The sequence below is a fragment of the Juglans regia genome, chromosome 8 (genome assembly GCF_001411555.2).
Source record: "Juglans regia cultivar Chandler chromosome 8, Walnut 2.0, whole genome shotgun sequence".
NCBI classification, from domain to species: domain Eukaryota; kingdom Viridiplantae; phylum Streptophyta; class Magnoliopsida; order Fagales; family Juglandaceae; genus Juglans; species Juglans regia.
This window is the reverse complement of record NC_049908.1, coordinates 21,239,339-21,258,896: the sequence shown is the minus strand read 5'-3', so window position 1 is coordinate 21,258,896 and position 19,558 is coordinate 21,239,339. Positions and strand designations below refer to the sequence as shown.

Here is a 19,558-nt window from a genome sequence, read left to right as displayed (position 1 = left end):
GTACAAGAGAATAATATAATATATAGTAAATCCTACTCAGCGGATCGAGTCAGCTCAAGCCTCCACTCCATAGCCAATGCCTCATTGAAGATCCGCTAAAAAATCGCAGAGGATCCTTATTGGGTCGGGTCGAGTCATTAAACTGAACCGCCACAAACACAACCAAACTCCGTAGATAGAGGCCAAATAAGCATTTGTTAGCTTTGTGTGCTGGTTGAATCGTGGCTCTTCTTAATTATTGGTAGATCGGCTACATGTGGATGTTGTGGTGGGGCGCATGTCAATCGTCGATTGCTGAAAAGAAGTAAATCTGTCTATTTATATCTACAAAAAAAAAGAATAAAATTTTTTATATATATAATGACCATGTATTACTCCTCCAACGTTCCGTTTTGTATTGGTTTTTAGGAGGTTCTCTTCATGTAAATATATATAAGGTAGCTTACAAAGCTCCATTAGGTTTGCATCATGGAAACACTTCCATAATAAAATCTATTTAGTTGATTTACAATAATTTGAACTAAACTCGACATACATATGGCACCTAAGTTGAACATTAACGAGCTAGACTCCTATAAATTTTAGGACTCAAGTAAGGTACTAATTTTACTTGTATCTAAAAGAATTAAGACAAAATATGTGTGGTAATATATATTTATATTTTTATTACAAGTCAAGTCGAATGAAGCTTATACTATTAAAATATAAAATAAATAATAAAAATTTACATATTCCTATTAGCTTAACTTTTTGGAATAAGTGACGATTTCACATGATATCAGAGCAGAAATCCTGAGTTCGAACTTTGACTGTACACTCCATCACATTTAATTAAATATTCATGTTGTACATTCCTGATCTTGCACATTTGAAGCATGAAAAAAAAAAAAAAAGTTGATTCATCTATACACGTGTCCATCTATACATACATACATATATATTGCACACCATTTAGGGCCACCAAAGAAGAAAGTTCAAAATGAAAGCAAGAGAGACGAAAAGTAGTAGAATCAAATAACATTGACCCCAACAGAACACGTATCGATGCTCTACTGTTCCATTAGCCACCAACTACAAGATGTGTTGATCGTGCGCTCAATAATCAGCACAAGAAGAACCAAGTAGTATTTAAATTCACATGTTGATTGAAGTTTGTCCATTTACTCCTTAAAGGTGATATCAGTGAGTGAAAAGAAGCTGCACAGAAAAACAATGTCGCATTGCATTCCACCAGCATAACCAATACAGTATTTTTAGAACATCACAAGCTGGAAATCATCACAGAGCATTTATCATCCTCTTCATCTCAGCAGATCTCCTGGGATCTGGTTCTTCAATTGCTCTTTCAGTGAGTACTTGCTTGATACCACCAATTGACTTCCTCTTCTGAATTTTATATTTGATCAACAACCAAGAATCGCCACAATATCAATTGTCAATTGTGTTTCCAGGAAGATAGGGGAAAAAAAGGAACAGAAGTGCCCTTGTCACAACAAATTTAAAGCCTATATAGTTATGATATTCCCAAACTCCTTGTTCTTGTACTCAGTCTTACTGACAAATGGAAACATCAGTAAAATGTATCCAATGTAGTAAAACATCAGTCTTACCGACAAACAGAGGGGTTGCACTTCACCACGGAAAGACTTCTGCAGTTGAGTTCTGAAAAGAAAAGAGGATTCTCTAAAAGAACAATGGTTGGAAAGAGTTATTGCCTCTATCATCAGCTTGATAGATTGTAAAAGTACTTTTATTTGTTATGAGTAACAGAACATAAAACTACTTAAAGACCAAGTTCTTTGTTAACGTAATAGTGCGCTAATGAGTCAAATGTTTCCCAATCGCTGGCACCTATGAAATTAAGGGTGCCCTCTAAAATCTGCAGAGCTACAGCTCGTTCCATTCTAACACAGAACATTCTACCCCACCATGTAAGTCCAGAGAATCAAGTCAGAAAGCATTCTTGAATGATGGCAAATTGTTCGTAACCTACAGGAAAAAATTTCATTCTTAGAGTAAGCGATCTACTCAAGAAGCACTAAGCAACACCAAACAATTACCTGACACTTAAACAATTCAATCGATATTTTCTGAAGGTCTTCGTAAATCCTGTTGAACAAAATGCCTAACATATGCAAAAGCACCATATCTCATAGAAGGCATGAACTTGCTTTCAACACATCCATTTATAAATGCATATTTAAGCTAAGGGAAAACCATTTGCGAATCAGTTTTAAACAGTTCACCTTCATCTCACATCGCTGAGGCTATCTTTGGGAGGAGAAACTGCATGAAAAATAATTTAATTTTATAAGAAAAAAAAAAAATGAATGTTATTAAATTACAGCTCTAACCATGAAAAGTCAACTTTTATTTGCACAATACAAAGCCAACAGAATCAAAGTTGGCATGCTGGGCCATTTGAATCTTGGTTTCCTGTGCGAGGACTCACAAGGAAAAAATAAGCAGAGTCAATGGCCAAACACATGCCACAAATCAAAGTAGGAGAAATGGCAAGGCCAAGATAATAGGGTGAGAGGGATAAGGCTGGCAGTAGATGGGTCCAGAATGGATTTTACCATATCCAGATGGGCGCACAAAATGCTGGATGGAAACAGTAGAGATAGCCACTAACCTTCTTAGCTTACAAGGAAATGGAATTGGATCCCTAAAAAGATTGTTGGTACTAGTTTTAAATTTTGTTTTTTAATATAAGTAAACATCCGTAAAAAATAAGTTGGTACTAGTTTTAAACGACTTGGAACTAAGTGAGGCAAAACAGAGGTTGGTTTTTGTACACATTTTTTACTGTTTCCACACTAAATTTTTAATGCCAAATGTAAAGCCAAGATCGTCTGTGAACCTTCTCGAGTTGGATACCAAAGTACAGAACCCAAAGTTGTAAGTTGCAGTGGCCACGGGCATCAACTATGTAATTCGCCGTAGGAAAGCATAATCTCTTCCAAGTTCCATTTTGTTACTTTCACACTGAAAGTGATTGAATACATTACTCTTCTGTATATACAGAACCTTCTCTTTATAGATAACTTGTGAGAATGAATAAAAATTGGCAGTTGTACCATTCTTTTTTTTTTTGTTGTTGATCGGTGAAAAAAACAATTGGCAGTTGTCCTATTCTATTATATACTTTAGATGATCTCCACACCAAGCATGGACTGCAGTGTGCAATGCCAGGATTCACTTCTCAACACATTTAGGCAAAACAATCCAAAGCATAGAGCAAGAGGGTTGTGGGCAACTTCAGCTATTGACATCAGCAATGTTTAGTAAAGAGGATATGAAGATCCCCCGGGAAATGGTCCTCTTCACTATGTAGGCACCTTCCCAGTCCAATAATGAATGTAATGCATTCACTTCGAGTGTAGAAAAAAGATGAAAAATAAAAGAAAAATAAAATTAATAAGAAACTAGGGATGGCAAATCGTGTTTTCGGGTCGTGTTCTCAAGTCATGAACATTTGACCATATAGGTCAACCCGAACCCAACCCATTAAGCTAAACATGTCAAACTTCCAAACTCTAACCCAACCCATTTAGATAACGGGTCGTGTCGTGTCACCCATTTTGACCCATTTAATAATTAATTAGAAATATGTTAACACGACAAGACTCCTTTGAACCTTTTTGTTTCATGTAAATGAGTTGAACTACAACGCATAATTCATTTGACCGGATTAAGGTAATTTCATATAAAAGTTAAAATCTATATTTATTAATAACCACAATATCTTAAAAAATATATATCAATATTTTTCAAATTTTAATATATAATAAAACCAATATTACAAACCATACAATAACAGATATAAGCATAGGTCTAAAATTACAATAAAAAACATAAGTATACTAAGAAATACCAATATTACAACTTAACAATAATTAAATTTTAATTTTGAAATAAATTCTAAACAGGTCAAAATGGGTTGATTTTGTATTAAGCAGGTTGACCCGTTATTGACTTGTTAATAATTCGTGTCTTAACGGGTTAACCCGTTTTGATCCGAACCCGTTAACATCAAATCCAAACCTGCTAATTTCGTGTCGTGTTTGTGTTGGGTTCATAGGTCGTGTCACATATTGCCACCCCTATAAGAAACCATCGAATCACCAAATTTCAATCTCCAAAGAAACTGAGTTTAATCAGGATCTCTTATAGGTCATGTCCTGTTCATTAAGGTTATTTTGAGAAATAAATAAACGAATCTCATTCTTTCATCAGAGCACTTACGTGGGAACCAAGAAAAGAAGAATATTGAGCACTGGTGCAGAACTTTTAACACCAGTTTTCCCTTTTGTATGACACCAAAGTTCTATTTACCTCTGGGAAGAGTATCATAAGATCGTTTTTAAAGAATTGCCATGCTAGCAGTGCAAGTTGTAGTGATGTAACGGGTTTGGAAAGATGGGCAATCATCTAAATTATCCTAAAATATCCTAAAACCTTGCACAGTTAGCCAAGCATTTGAGGAGCAAGACATGACAAGAATTGCACACGTATCTAGGTAGAAACAAAGTAATGGAGTTATACCTTGGGAACCACTCCGGATTAGGAAACCCTAGATTCTGTGAGTGAAGCAAAGCAGCTCTCATACCTATCCCGAAGGACCTCATCTGGCATTGAGTCATCAGCATGTTTTTCTCCTTTAATAAAACATACCATAGCTTATGAAGATCATCCCATGACTTCAGTCGTAGTTTGGAAACCTTCCAACATAGACCTGACAGCATTAAATCATCATTTGGAAACTATTTCAATATATATCATAAGGAAAATACACAAGAACCAGACTTGGAATTGTTATAGAATGATAACCTCAAGTGCAAAATGACTTCAGACTACATCAGATTTATCTTCAAAAAAATGAAATAACTTCAAAATACTAACTTTAAATCATTTTATAAACCTATAGAAAAATGCTCCTGAGGTATTTCTTTGAGCTCATTGATTCCAAGTATAGTAGCGCTTGGGAGGGGGGGCTGGTGTTTTAAGAAAGTACAAGGGTCATATGAAGTGGAGTTGCGGAAATTTATTAGACGAGGATGGGGGGTTTCTCTAGACACATAAGATTTGAGGTGGGTAATGGTTCCAGGATTTGCTTTTGACATGCCTTATGGTGCGGTGATATGGCCATCAAAGAAGCCTTCCCTACAGTATATAGGTTTGCGTACAAGCAAGAGGCTTCAGTGGCTGCTGATGTATTGATTGTCTCTGGTGGTGCTCTTCAATGGAATGTCAACTTTCTTAGGGCAGCCCATGATTGGGAGGTTGGTTCCCTTACAGAATTCTTTAACCTGTTGTTACGTTGTAGTCTATGGCCGCAAGAACAGAAGAGGCAGACAAGATGTTCTGGAGTCCTTCCAAGAGAGGAAAATTCTCGGTACGTTCATTCTATGAGGTCATCACCTCTCAAAATGGTATTTCCTTCCCTTGGAGGACCATTTGGAGTAGTAAGATATCACTCAAGGCTTTTTTTCAGTTTGCATAGACAGCTTCTTTAGGGAAGATCTTAAGCATGGACAACTTAAGGAAACGCCAGGTCATTAAATTGTATTGGCGTTGAATGTGCAAAAAATTGTAAAAACAGTCGATCGTTTGCTACTTCACTGAGAGATTGCAAGTGCCTTGTGGAATGATTTCTTCGGGAGAGTTGGATTAGTATGGGTAATGCCCAAAAGGGTGGTTAATCTTCCTGCAAACTTGAGAGGTTTTTATGTCAATCCTCAAGTCACAGAAGTGTGGAAGATGGTCCCTATATGCTTAGGGTGGTGTATTTGGAGGGAAAGGAATGATAAGAATTTCAAAGATTGAGAACAGTCTCTAGATGAACTTAGAAGTCTCTTCACCAATACTTTGTTTTTATGGGCAATGGTTATAGATTCCAATGGGCTATGTCGACAGGATTTCCTTGTAACTGTATCTCTTTCTAATACTTAGCAAGGTGCTTTTTCTTATTTGCGTCGGTGTACTTGGGTTAACCCTATTTATCATTCATGTATAAATTTTTTATATACCTATCAAAAATAGAAAATAGAAAAAAATAAAAGAAGAAGAAGACAACCCGGATATATCTTATAGCATAGGGCCATGAGCCCATGAAAAATAAATTATCACAAGTAGTAAAGCCAATGAATAAGCAGAATCAAGGAAAATGAAAGGACTGTACAATAGACAACCTGTTTGTCATCATCTGTGCTTCTATCTGCCTCAAAGAACTCTTTCAGAGGGTTTCTCGCTGCAGAAGCAGCTGTCGCAGCAGATACTTCGGATTTAGCTGCAGCAAATGGCGTTCTCCCAAAAACTCTTGACAAAAACATGATAGTAATCATAGCACTGCAACAGCAGATTAGAAGAAAGGAAAAAAAAAAAAAAAATCAGCGAAAATTCTCGCTGCCATTGTTCCTCCCAAAACACGAACTAGACCGCCCGATTCCTCTATTTGTCTTCCGAATATAAATAAAAGAAATGATAGTTGAGTGGCGCAAGTGCCGTATAAGAACGCGTATAATTTTTTAATAAAAGATTCTATTTTTTTTAAAACGAATGTAAAATATTTATACGAGTTCTTCTGGGCATCAGCCTATAGCCGCAGCACATCAGTGCTGTGATTTTTTTTTTTTTTTCATCCAATACATTTAGTGTACAGAGTGTGTTATGCACAGTAAAATACTATTTATATTTTCTCTATTTATACAGTATTACTAAAAACAAATGGAATGACCCAGAATCTTTTTGTCAAACAGATAGAACGCGGATAGGAGGTGGACGGGGTTACTAAACGAGTAAAATGAAAATCAACATTGAGAGTAAACAAACTCAAATCTGAGTTTCTTAACATGGGTACTCAAGAACAAAGTGGAACTGAATAGATAAATGAACAGTAAAGAGAATCCAATCCGAAAATCTTGATTGAGAAAAAAACAAGATGAGCCAAGGCTAAATTAATGAATAATTTTTGGCATCAGCCACTGTTTCGCATCAGCCGATCGCACACCTTACGTGTCCATTTCATAATTGCGTTTCCCTCCCTCAGACTCAATTCACATTTGAAAACACTTTCACTCTCTTCCCCCGCGTCGCCCCAGCTCTCCTCCCCTCTCCGTTTCTTTTGTTCCTCCCCCTCGGTCGCCCCTACCCCCACCACCCACGTCGACATCCACTCCCCCACCCCTGCGTTGCCATCCTCTCCCCCTCCTCTCCTCCCTCCCCGTTTCTTTTGTTCCTCTCCCCCACCCCCGCATCTCCCCCCTCAGTTTCCTCCATGAGGTGGCCTTGATTCCATCACCTTGGGTCTTCTATAGAGTTGGCTTGCGGTGACTTTTCACCTAACTCACATGCTCGGCGAAGGTGGCTTTGGACCCGTATACAAGGTATGATTAAATTCAGCTGTAATTTGGGTTTCCAAAGAAATTTAAACTTTAAACTCTGTATGGTTTCTGAGAAAGTTTAAGATGTAAGTTTAAGATGTAAGATTAAGATGTTCCCCCCTCGTCCTGCTGGAAACATAAATATCCAGATTTTAATGTAATGGGAAATGAATTAATGATGTGCCTGTTTTATCAAATTTCTGGTATTTTCTCATTTTTTTTGAAATAGAACAGAGCGTGAGAGGACGAAAATGCCTCATCCTCTATAATCTTTGCAAATTACATTTTGGGAGGTGCTGGGTGCGTAAAAAGTAGTACGTCTTTTGGGAAATAATAGTGAAGGAGATAAAGATTAATGAGGCAAGGAATGAAACTAACTTGGTCGGTGAATTAGGAACAACTTAATCATATTGGTATACAACGGAAAAATGAGATTTTAGAAAATAGAGGAGGTTTCTGAAAATTTGTGGGAATAATTTAGAACATAAGATACAACCACTAATATTATACACATGAATATTACCAATTTAGAAGATAGTATAGAATCATTGATATCATGTACATCATATGTATATGTTTAATAGTTAAGCCACTTGCCTGAGAGTAGTATTTCTATAGTGTTAAATTATTAAATTTGTAGAAGCATATTTTTCCACACTTGAGTTTACATTCCAAATGATAATAATTTACCAAGCTTTCTCATGTTTTGGGCTAGACCTTTGGATCCCAAGGGAGAGAGCTTCTTTGTTATCAAAGTAACCTACTAACCTCAAAGGGCAATTGAAACTTCTTTTAAGTTTTGGGATTCTTTTGGTAATAGGGGAAGTTGATTGATGAGAGAGAGATCACGGTGAAAAAGCTCTGACACAGCTCAACCCAAGGGGAGAAAGTGTTTAAAAATGAGGCTATGTTGTTGGCACGCATTCAGCATCGGGATGTTGTGAATTTGTTGGGGTATTGTGTCCATATGGTGGAGAAGCTACACGTTTATGAGTATGTCTCCAATGAGAGCCTTGACAAACTTCTATTCAGTAAGTTCTCTGTGACTCTCTGCTACTTTCCTTTATTAACATTCTTCTTCTTGTTTTCTCTCATTTGCACTCACTTACTAGTAGATTTTTATTTAAAAGTGAAATGAAACTGAAAGAGGCCTTATGTGTAGGTTCTAAGTTCATAGCTAATAACAGCAGTTATAGTAGTAGTTTGTAGTTCTCCCCATTATATTTCTCTGTTTGCTAGCCATGTATAGTTCATGCAGGGGAATTTTTTCTTTGCTTTATTCTTTGACCATCTGTTGCCTGCACTATGTTAATCTAAATAACAGCAACTGAGTTTTGAAACAGATAATTTTTTTTTTCTTAGTTCACGGGATTATTGGTTGATTATTTTGGATAGATTATTTTGGAAACTCATCCTTATTAAAATGACTTAGAATTAAAAGAATGCCGAATTCTTTTGAAACAAAAATTAAAAGAATGCTGAATTGTTTTTAGTATGTCTATGCACATTCTAAGTTGGGCTGGAGGCCAAGTTTAGAATTTCCCAAGTTGACAGTTGGGCAACAAGTAGAATTTGATTTAACAACCTTTAGACACGATCATAATCAGACAAGCTCAAATGGGAAGACCTCTGTCAGAGATATTATAATGTACCACAAGAGGTCCATCCGATTAAAGTTAGAATGAAATGTAAATGGGAAGACATTTGGATTAAAATCATCCACTGATAATTGTAGCTGTTTTGTGGTAGAAATAATTTTTTCGAATCTTCTTTTCTCTATGATAGGCCATTTTGTCATGCCATCTCTCCCAATAGCATTCAATTTAGCCTTAGCAGCTGTGCCCCTAAAATTAAGCTCCTGTTAGTTATGAAGCCTTTAGCTTGATCATTTATGATTCAAATGTTTTTAACAGGTTTATGGGTCGACAATGTCGGGGACAAATAGCCATGCTTTCTTTAACAGACCTGTTGGTACTTAATTTTCTGGGTTTGAGCAGCAGCGAGCTAGCAAGAAGAACTTGCAAATGAAGACTTAATTATAAGTGCATGCTTAGCCAACGATATTGTACTTCTCAAGTTGTGACCTTTGTAATTAGCTTTAAATGAAAAGTTGTGTAATGAAAACAACTTAAGCTGCAGTCTGGTTTCCTTACTTTTCAATGAAATCTGTATATTCATATTGGTAACATTATGTTTATTGTATATTGGATCTATGTTGCAAAATTGCATAGAAATTATGATACAAGAATGATGCCTCATCTTGCCAAATTCCCTCATCTCATTCACATGAAATAAACTTATACTGCTTAGTCTCCAACAGGTATAAATTAAAATTGTAAAAGAACTAATTAATACATAGCAAATGAAAATCTGGTCTTATCGTCCATTCCAATCTGGTCTTTTGTTCTTCCTCATCTGTCAACCACCTTTTGAATGCTGCAGTAAATTTGAAGAGAGGAAAAAAACAACTTTAGCATTGTGAAAGCAACTCGAACTCTACTATAGCATACGAGAAAGCCATAATGAGGAACATTTGACTAATGATAAACCAGAAAAAAGAGGTTGGACTTACAAGAATACCATCATAACGTGATCAGAAAATGCTACCAAAACATCCTCTCCAAGAGGTACAAAAATTACACAAACTTCCATGGGTCAGGAAGTTGTTAACCGAGAATAACATTGCTTATTTTTATACTCTCAGCATTTCCTACAATTTCACAAAAAAGTATAAACAAACAAATCTATACAAAAACTTGCTTAATGAAGCAATAATATATGATCTATATTATGTTATACCACTAGTACTTACAGAATTATAATACATGCATTTGTACCCTACAATAATATCATTAATAATATTATTGAAAGTCTCCTCATGAGTTTAGTATTAACTGCTTCGACTTCTGTTATATTTGTGATCTTGCATTTGAGAATTACATAGATATATTTATAATTACAGTTTTTGGTGACTATAGTTGATTCAACTATTAATTATTAGTACTGACAACCTGGAGAGGAAATAATCACCTCATATATGCATTTGTGTTGAATATAAATGCTCTGATTAGACACCACCAAATGACATAAAAGTAGTAAAAAAAAAAGTTTTCAAGTTGGTCTTGCACATAGATATCCCTATATTGTGCAGAAAACGTAAAAACAAAATAATAAATAATAAAAAAAACACCTCGAAATCTTATAAAAGAGAGTCAGAACCTCTTATAAGGCTCATAAGCTCAAAGAAGCAACAAGCATGACCTTTGACATATCAACATCAAGCATTAGCCTCAAAGGAAAACATTTCTCTTTTCTCAGTAACAAAATACTTGGCTAAATGACAACAATGGTAAACAGAAATTAACCAAATTCAGCAGTACAATGGCTGGAGTAAGGATTGACCTATGATGTTTATGCATTCTGCATAAAAACTGACTCTGGGCTTCTAACTGATTTTTTTTAATGTTAACTTAAATAATTAGATTTGCATAAAAATGTGTCTACTGAACTCCAACTTCGTAAAACATGAATACATATAGAAATCTATCTAGCATGCTCCATCAATTTTCAAGTGTGCTTTGTCCTCCCTGGAATTTGAAAGTAGTCAAACCAAACATTGGGCAGCAATTGAAAAGAACAGAGATAAACAACATAGAAAAATCACTTCTAAATACCCCAAGTAACAAAATAAAACAAACTGAAAACTGGAATCATGAACAGAAAGATGCCATTCACACTTGCAGCAACTTTTGCTACACAATGTACACAGAGATAAACCTCGTTTAACAAAAATTCTCACTTCACTGATACTTACTAGGAATATCTTGCACTCAATGATTACAAATTGATGGCCGAATTCTTCGTCATAATTGCCATCTCAAAAGTAGATTAAAAGGAGAGAACATCCATCTAGGCATTACCTAAATATGAATACCAACACGCTAATCTAGTACAAAATATAGTCAATAATTACATTGTTTTTGATCTATCATTTAAACTTAAAACTATTGAATTTATAAGTTTGCATATATCTTACCAATACTGCCCCCAATCTCTGCAATAATGAATATGATGTTCCAGCAAGGCCAACCTCTGGACAGAATCATGGAAACCACGCAAGTCAGTGTACATCATTAAGTCAAATAATCTGGGCAACTTTCAAGTAATAGCATTAATCTTTGGGGAGGAAAAAACTGTAACCTGGAATGCATTACCTAATAAAGGAAGATAAGACGAGTATAAAAATCTGCACATATGGCCATTACCTAAGAAAGGGAATAAGAGGAAGTACACATTCCAAATAAAAAGTGAGAATTTCTGAAAAGTCACATACTCTGAAGAATGAAATAAGATATACTTAAAATATATCTAGAAACGCAGCTCGTTCGTTATTGCCACAACAAATGGGATCGATGCCCAATCTTTCCTTACCCATTTTCACTCAAATATTCATACAATAAATTTTGAAATGAGAATGGAAAGAAAGCAAACCTTTGCATGTTGCCGGTCAAACCAAAAGAAACAGTTAACCAACGAACACAATCATGCTACCAAAAACCAGCTGCAGGTAGTCGGCTCATGGCACCAAAACACCCCACCTCTCCAAGAGGTACAAAAAATAAGCCGTTGCATCTCCACAAAAAACCTTACCTTTGGCATATTTACAAAGTACACCAAAACTAGACCAAGAGGTAAGCAAATACATTTTGAATACCAGCCCATATCCTCTCAAAGAGGTACAAAAATTACACCGGAAGCATATTGGCAAACTACACACAACCCTCCCCAAGAGGAACAAAAATGAAACACATCAACAGACACAAAAACAGCAACTCAATTATGGCGGCACATCTGAAAGAAAACAACTATAATGTAAACAAACTTTTAATTATGCAATCAATCTTTAATCGAAAAAATATATACTCAAAGACACATTTAACCAATAGCTGAAGACCTCCTGATTTTCTGATGGCATCGATTGTGTGACAATGCTATTTTGTGTCCCAACACCAACCCCATCATCAAATTGGTGGTGTTGAGATCCCAGGGTGTCACCCAATTGTGTTTCATCATCCAATATTTTCCTGCAAGCCTAAGTTAAAAAACAAAAAATAGACATAGATTAGAAAAAGAATAATAACTAGTAACTGAAACTTGGAAAGTGCACTACCTTTCTCTTTCTTGCCATCTTCTCCACGGGCGGAACCTTTCTCTTACTTGGAGATCTCCCTTTCCCTCGAACCACGTGGGGGCTTAATATCTTTTTACCCTTATCTGTGACTACGTTAGGTCCAACATTCGTTGACTCGAATCTCGACCCAAATGTTGCATCATCACATTTTGAATCAAAGTCATCGACATAATGCAGAAATGCATTGACACGCTCATCACTTGGGGATATTTTAGTTGCCAATTTCATGCATCTTTTAACCACCATCTCATACCTCCGTGCATCTCCACTGGCCCGCAAGTCATCATAACTACTTTTGATCAATGTGTATCTCCTCTTCTCGTCCTTCCTCCAGCGATCCAAGACATATTTATCTGGCAGCACATTAATTCGGGACAACTGAAAAACTTTAAGTGCATGCCTACATAAAATTCCCCTTGTCTCAAACAATGCACACGTGCATTTTAACTCGCACTCCTCTTCATTATAATAAAGTGTGTAGTGGACTATTTTGTTGCAGTCATCAATAGAGATTTCATCCAAGACATCAAAGGTAGAAATGCACCCTTGCTTGCTTACCATTGTGCAATTACAACACATTAGGCCAATCAATTCATTTTGGAACTCTTTAAACTTTGCATTTGTGTATACATTCTGAAACTGCTTCTCAAAGTTGAAAGGGGAAACGCAGGGGATCGTTTGGTTACTGGAGTGGAAATCAGCCGTTGTCTCTACCTCCACCTTCTTTCTTAGAGCATTATCAAATTGGTCCACGAATTCCTTCAAGGTAGTACCCGAATGGACATACCCGTCGAAAAAAGCATTCATGCTTTCTGACCGTTGTGTCGTGCTCATACCAGCCCAAAATACATCCTTCAAGTAAACCGGAACCCAAAAAGTCCTTTCCTCATATAAGGACTCGAGCCAATTATTGCCTCTAAGATCATACTTGTCAAGAAGTTGACCCCACCTCTCCTCAAATTCCGTGCAGGTCTGTGAATCATACAATGCAGCCTGAATGGAGGTCTTCAACCCTGTGCTGAAATGGGAGTGAGATCCTAACTTCTCTGGAAGTTTGCGCATTATCTGCCATAGACAATATCTATGGCGGGTTTCCGGAAATACAATCGAAATTGCTTTCTTCATTGCTCGGTCTTGGTCGGTTATGATGGCTTTAGGCGCTCGACCATTCATGCAAGCCAACCACATGCGGAACAACCAAACAAAGGAATGCGTGTCCTCGCTTGACAGCAACCTCGCCCCTAGTAGTATGGACTGCCCATGATGGTTAACACCAACAAATGGAGCGAAAGGCATCCCGTACCGGTTTGTTAGGTACGTTGTATCGAAGGTTACAACGTCTCCGAAATACTCATAGGCCGCTCGACTCCGTGCATCAGCCCAAAACATATTCCGTAACCTTCCCTCATCATCGACGTCCATGGAAGAAACGAAACCATCATTCTGATATCTCATTCTTTGGAAATACTCATTAAGGGTTTCGCCACCTCCTTTACCCAATCTTAAGTGTCTAGCCTTGTCAATGAAATTACGACAATCTCTCTCTTGAAATTCTAGATTCTCAAAACTCCCCGCGTCAACGACAAGAGAAAAATAATTCTTGTTCATTCGAATACCGGCTCTATCATTGAGGTCGAGGATCCTTTGACTGTAGTCATCTAGGCGCTTGTGAGATCGCAAAAGTCTTGTCTTCTTGGGGCTGACAGTAATGTGGTTGTGCACATTTTCAACTGTGGTGATAACCCATTTCTCATTCTTGTTCAACGTCGCATTTACCTTCGCTTTACAATCCGTTTTAGTTGTTGCACGTGGCTTCGAGATATTAATGTTCTTAGATACGTATTTTCCGCCACGAGCACAACCAATAGTCACATACATAGGCCTTCCATCATCATCTCTCTTAGTCCTCTGTGTCCTTACACCAAATCCCTCTTGTTTGGCATATTGCTTATAGTAGGCCGTAAGCTCATTGTCACTCTTAAATTCCATACCGGGTCTTGGTGCTTCAACCCGCATCTCATCTTCCAGAACAACAGTGGTACCCTCTAAATCTTCATCCATGTCAAATAACATTTCTAAACATAGAAACATAGGGATGAATTAGCATCAATTCAATATTAGCGGCATTAAAGTGAAAGAAACAAAAAGTGTAATACCCTCAGCAATATCAGAAAATGTACTTCCAACATTTTCTTCAAATTGTGGAAATTCAGAAAATTCTTGCCTAAAGTTCTCCGGATTACTCGGCGGTGGAGGGTAGGGCATATTTACATCAAAATTATGCTGCAATTATGCAAGTAATTAGATTAATGAGTACATCAAACACACTTTTTCAAAAAATAAAAGACATCAACATGCACACTCACATGGTAATCTTTTGGATCTCCAAATGTATTTTGAGGCGTCATTAATGATTGTGAATTCGAAGTCGAAGGCCTGGGTGCCATTCCATCTTCCTCTTCCCCCAACACACTAATTCTATGAATATCTTCCGAGACTTTAAAAGGGAAGCACATGATGACAAAAGAAGAAAAATGAACATTAAAGTCTCATAATTGATAACAGTAAAAAAAATAAAAAGAAAAAAGAATCTGAAAAGTAAAAAAAATAAAAAAAAATAGTTAAGTTAAGCATAAGGGGACACTATATCATTCCTGCATTCATCAACATTAACATTATTTTCCAAGGAAAGCATTCCAAAAAATTAACATTATTTGGAATTGATTACTCAAGGTATTGTCGATGAAAACGAAAGAAGTTACTTCTAACGGCTAGCCGTCAAATTACAAAGTCTTTGGCAGATTATTTCATCAAATACCAAACTAGCCCCTTTAACATATTTAGTACAACCAATATCATACTAGATAGTTAGTGCTAATACTATAGTGTTTTATGTGGCGTTTTGTGGAAAGTAAAAATTAAAGCTACAACTTTATGTGGGGAAAGGTTGGACTCTGGGCTGTATTCCCATTTTTCTCCCTAGAAATGGACCTTCCTGGTCACACACACAAACACACAGAGACTTTCCTTTCAAGAGAAGATAGAAGTATCTATCTGCAGATGTATTCCATTGAGTGCAGTTAAATTTACTCGAAATGGAAAAACCCCACAGCGTTTTATTTTTATTTTTCTTTTACCTCAAATTGTCTTCAATCTCCTTAACTTTTGGGGTTCTTCGACAATTAAAAGCCACCAAATCGTGCCACTCTCACTATCACTCTGCGTCAACTGGATCTGTGAGGAGAAGAACATAAAACGAAAGCAATAATGATACATAGCCCAGATATAATTCCAAAGTATCAGAAAGCAAATTAATATAAAAAAAACGATAAAAAAAATCACTTTTTTCTGAAGTGAGCATCAAAGAAAGCAAGTGGCGGTGAGGAGGAGATTCAAAGTGGCGGGAAGGAGATTCGACGCGGGCTGAAACACACTTGGGGACCTGGGACGATGACCAAAATACTAGGAGAGAGACGGCGTCGCCGGTGTCGCTTGGAAGAGAGACGGCGTCGCCGGTTGTGGTGGGGAGGAGATTCAAAGCGGCAGGGAGGAGCGACGCGGGCGGGGAGGAGATTTGGCAGGCTCTCGACGCGGGCTCGAATTAGACGTGGGGGGCTCGAATTCGAATTGGGAAGAAAATATGAAAACACTACCAAAAACGGTGCGTTTCGCAAAAAAAAAAAAAAAAACCGATTGCCACGTAGGGTGTGCAAAAATGCACACCGCTATAGTGGCTGATCCCTATCGGTACTCTTTGATTAAACTTACGTCGGCTAGTTACCTTAATTTTAAAACCATACATCTCGAAAAAGGTGATTACAATAAACTAGCCGATGTAAGTTTAATCAAATAAAATGGAAGTTCCTTATGCGTTAAATTAATTAATGCAAACATGTGTCATGATTAGTAATTCAGAAAATTAAAGATGCACAATTTTGGGGGGCAATTTGTGTGGATGGATCATGTTGTTGTCGTATCAAGTCATAGATATTAAATTATATGGGTCAACCCAAACATTATTTATTAAACTAATTGAATCAAACATTCCAACCCTATCATGACTCATTTAAATAACGGGTTGATCATATCATATAGTTTGAGTCATTTAATAATTAATTATAAATAGATCAATAAGACACGACTCATTTCAATCCATTTCATGTAAATGGCTTGAACTAACCTATTTAACATAATTAACATAATTTTACATAAAAGATAAAATATTTATTTATTATTAGCCACAATACTTAAAAAACTTTAAAACTACCTATTAACAAAAAATATCAATATTTTTTGGATTTTAACCTATAATAAAACCAATATTACAAACTCAATAATAATAAATATGAGCATAAGTCCATAATTACAATCCCAATAATAATAAAAACATAAGCATCTTGTAAAGTAAACCCTAGCAGAGCACGGGAAAGGGTGAAAACCCTAGCAGACCAAAGGTCGAGAGAGAGGAAGAAACTTCTGGATTTGAAGTGAAGAAAATAAAATGTAAAGTATTTACATCCGTGTAGAGTAGTCCTATTTATAGGAATACATGAGGAAATAAAAGTAACATGTGACTAGCATGTGATACAAAAGAAATAAAGTAAATAAAAGAATACCACAAAGTGAATAAAAGATACAACAATAAAAAGATGAAAAATAATAAGTCTAATTCCTGATACTCCCTTCATGATGGAGTGTATATAGAATGAACTCCCATCTTGGAAACTAAATGATAAAATTGTTGAAAACCAATAGGCTTAGTTAACACATCAGCAAGTTCATGACTGAAAGCTAGGTGGAAAGTCTTGACAATCACAGCTTGAATTTAAGGGGTGCTACCCGTCCCCAACGGGGCGGGGGCACCCTTCCCCTCACCCTGCCCCGCATGGGGCAGGGGGTTGGGTTTTCACCCCCGTCCCCCTACCCTAGGATCATCCCCCTACCCTAGGATGCGAGGGAGGGGTGCGAGGCGGATTCCCCTCGCTTCCTTCTACTTAAAAAAAACACTAAATTTTATTTAATTTAAAAATTATTTCTAAGCGCCAAACTAATTAAAAGTACATTTTTAGACCCAAATTATAATTTTAAATTTTTTACATATGACTATAATTTAAAAACTATATAATTTTTAAATTTGCTAGTGCATATTTTGTGTAAATTGTAGTGTATTATTTTTAAACTATGTAGTTTTTAAATTTTTCAATACATATTTTATAAACAAATCTAACAAATTGTAATATATATTTATGTTTATATATATGTATATAATATATATATATATAAATGTAAGCATGGGAAATGCAGGGCGGGGGAAATGCGGGACGAGGTTTGGCCCTCCCCACCACCCACCACTCGCCCCTGCTATGGACCCTAGATGCGGGCGGGGGGTCCTGCCCCAGCATGGCGGAGTGGGGTTGCCGGCCCCGCCATGTGGGGGTGGGGCGGACGAGGGCGGGGTAGCGTGATGTGAGGCCCCGCTGCCCACCCCTATTGAATTTTCTCCCGAATGAAGTGACAATCCAGCTCAGTGTGCTTTGTTCTTTCATGGAAGACTCAATAAGTAGCAATGTATAGAGCAGACTGACTATCACACAAAAATTTGAGCACTATGAGGATGTGAAATACCAAAGTTAGACAAGAGAGTGAAAAAACAAATGTTTTCACAAGTGGTAGAAGCCATGGATCTATATTCAGCCTCTATAGAAGACCTAGAAAAAGTGGTATGTTTTTTTGTCTTCCATAAAACCAAAAAATCCCCATGGAAAACTCAATAACCACTTGTAGATCTTCTACTGTCAGGACAAGAAGCCCAGTCAAAATCAGCAAAGGCTTTGAGGGACAGTGTATTTGTAGCAAGAAAGAAAAGACCATGGTCAGGAGTGTCTTTGATGTTTTGTAAAATTTGGTAGGCTGCTTGTAAATGAGGCTGCCTAGGCTGAGCCATGTATTGACTAAGTCTATTGACAGAGTAACTTAAGTTTGGCCGAGTTAATGTGAGGTAAAGAAGTCAACCTACAAGTTTTTTGTAAATTGTTGGGTCCGGCAACAAGTCTCCTACATCCTTACTCAACTTATTGTTTTGTTCCATGGAAAAGCAACTGATTTAGAAGCAAGTAAACCAGCATCTTGAAGAATATCCAAAGAATATTTTCTTTGACATCGAGAAATACTAGTAAGAGACTGAGCCACTTCCAAACCAAGGAAATATTTGAAGTTACCCAGGTCCTTAAGCTTAAACTTCTTATCAACCAAGGAAATATCATTACTAGCAATGAGAATATCATCTATATAGACAAAAAGGGCAATAAACAGGAACATTTAGTCTTAGTAAAAGGGAATAATCAGATTTGGATTGCTGAAAACCCATACTGAGTATAGAAGTTGAAAACTTGGAGAACCACTGTCGTGAGGCTTGTTTCAAGCCATAGAGTGATTTATTCAATTTGCAAACTTGAGACCCCCCTTTTTTCTGGAAACCAGGAGGTAAAACCATGTATACTTCTTCAAATAAATCCTCATGCAGAAAAGCATTATTCACATCAAGTTGTGTAAGATGCCAACCTTTCACAGCAGCAATGGCCAAAAAAGTTATAACAGTAGCCATTTTAGCAACAGGTGAAAAGGTTTCAGAATAATCCAAGCCTTCAATTTGAGTATAACCCTTGGCAACTAATATTGTCTTATATCTTTCAGTTGAACCATCAGAACAATATTTGATCTTATACATCCATTTACAACGAATAGGCCTCTTACTAGGAGGTCAAAAAGTAACAGTCCATGTATTATTAATTCCCAAAGCTGTAATCTCAATTGACATTGCATCTCTCCAATGAGAGTCTTTGACAGGTTGATGATAGAATTTAGGTTCAGTATCAGCAAAAATGGACATGACAAACAATTTGTGTGAAGGAGAAATATTAGCTTAAGATAAAAAAAAATTGAAAATATCATATTTGGGAGATGAAGGTAAAAATGAAGGAGA

General features: G+C 36.7%; 1 protein-coding gene and 1 long non-coding RNA gene across 2 annotated transcripts; both read right to left on the bottom strand.

Annotated features, from left to right (window-relative positions):
* Positions 1-1,689: 1,689 nt before the first annotated feature.
* On the bottom strand, positions 1,690-6,577 carry LOC118349243. The gene is made up of 3 exons (XR_004802201.1): positions 6,195-6,577; positions 4,549-4,738; positions 1,690-2,286 (listed from the first exon to the last, which is right to left on the bottom strand). It is a non-coding gene; the product is annotated as an uncharacterized LOC118349243 (long non-coding RNA).
* Positions 6,578-10,616: 4,039 nt separating this feature from the next.
* Positions 10,617-19,303, bottom strand: LOC118349206 (protein FAR1-RELATED SEQUENCE 4-like). The gene is made up of 8 exons (XM_035692809.1): positions 18,946-19,303; positions 18,795-18,860; positions 14,943-15,073; positions 14,733-14,859; positions 12,556-14,651; positions 12,309-12,477; positions 11,422-11,477; positions 10,617-10,718 (listed from the first exon to the last, which is right to left on the bottom strand). The coding sequence occupies exons 1-8, from the start codon at positions 19,301-19,303 to the stop codon at positions 10,617-10,619; spliced, it is 3,105 nt and encodes a 1,034-aa protein (XP_035548702.1).
* Positions 19,304-19,558: the final 255 nt, after the last annotated feature.

What these genes read in the sequence shown, in the direction of transcription:
- LOC118349206 (XM_035692809.1), bottom strand. Translation starts at nt 19,303, where the DNA reads ATGTATAAGATCAAATATTGTTCTGATGGTTCAACTGAAAGATATAAG. An exon ending in TTGGTTAAATGTGTCTTTGA is followed by an intron (nt 11,478 to 12,308) that starts GTATATATTTTT and finishes GATTCTGTCCAG; the next exon opens with AGGTTGGCCTTGCTGGAACA. An exon ending in AGAGATTGGGGGCAGTATTG is followed by an intron (nt 10,719 to 11,421) that starts GTAAGATATATG and finishes GTTGTCATTTAG; the next exon opens with CCAAGTATTTTGTTACTGAG.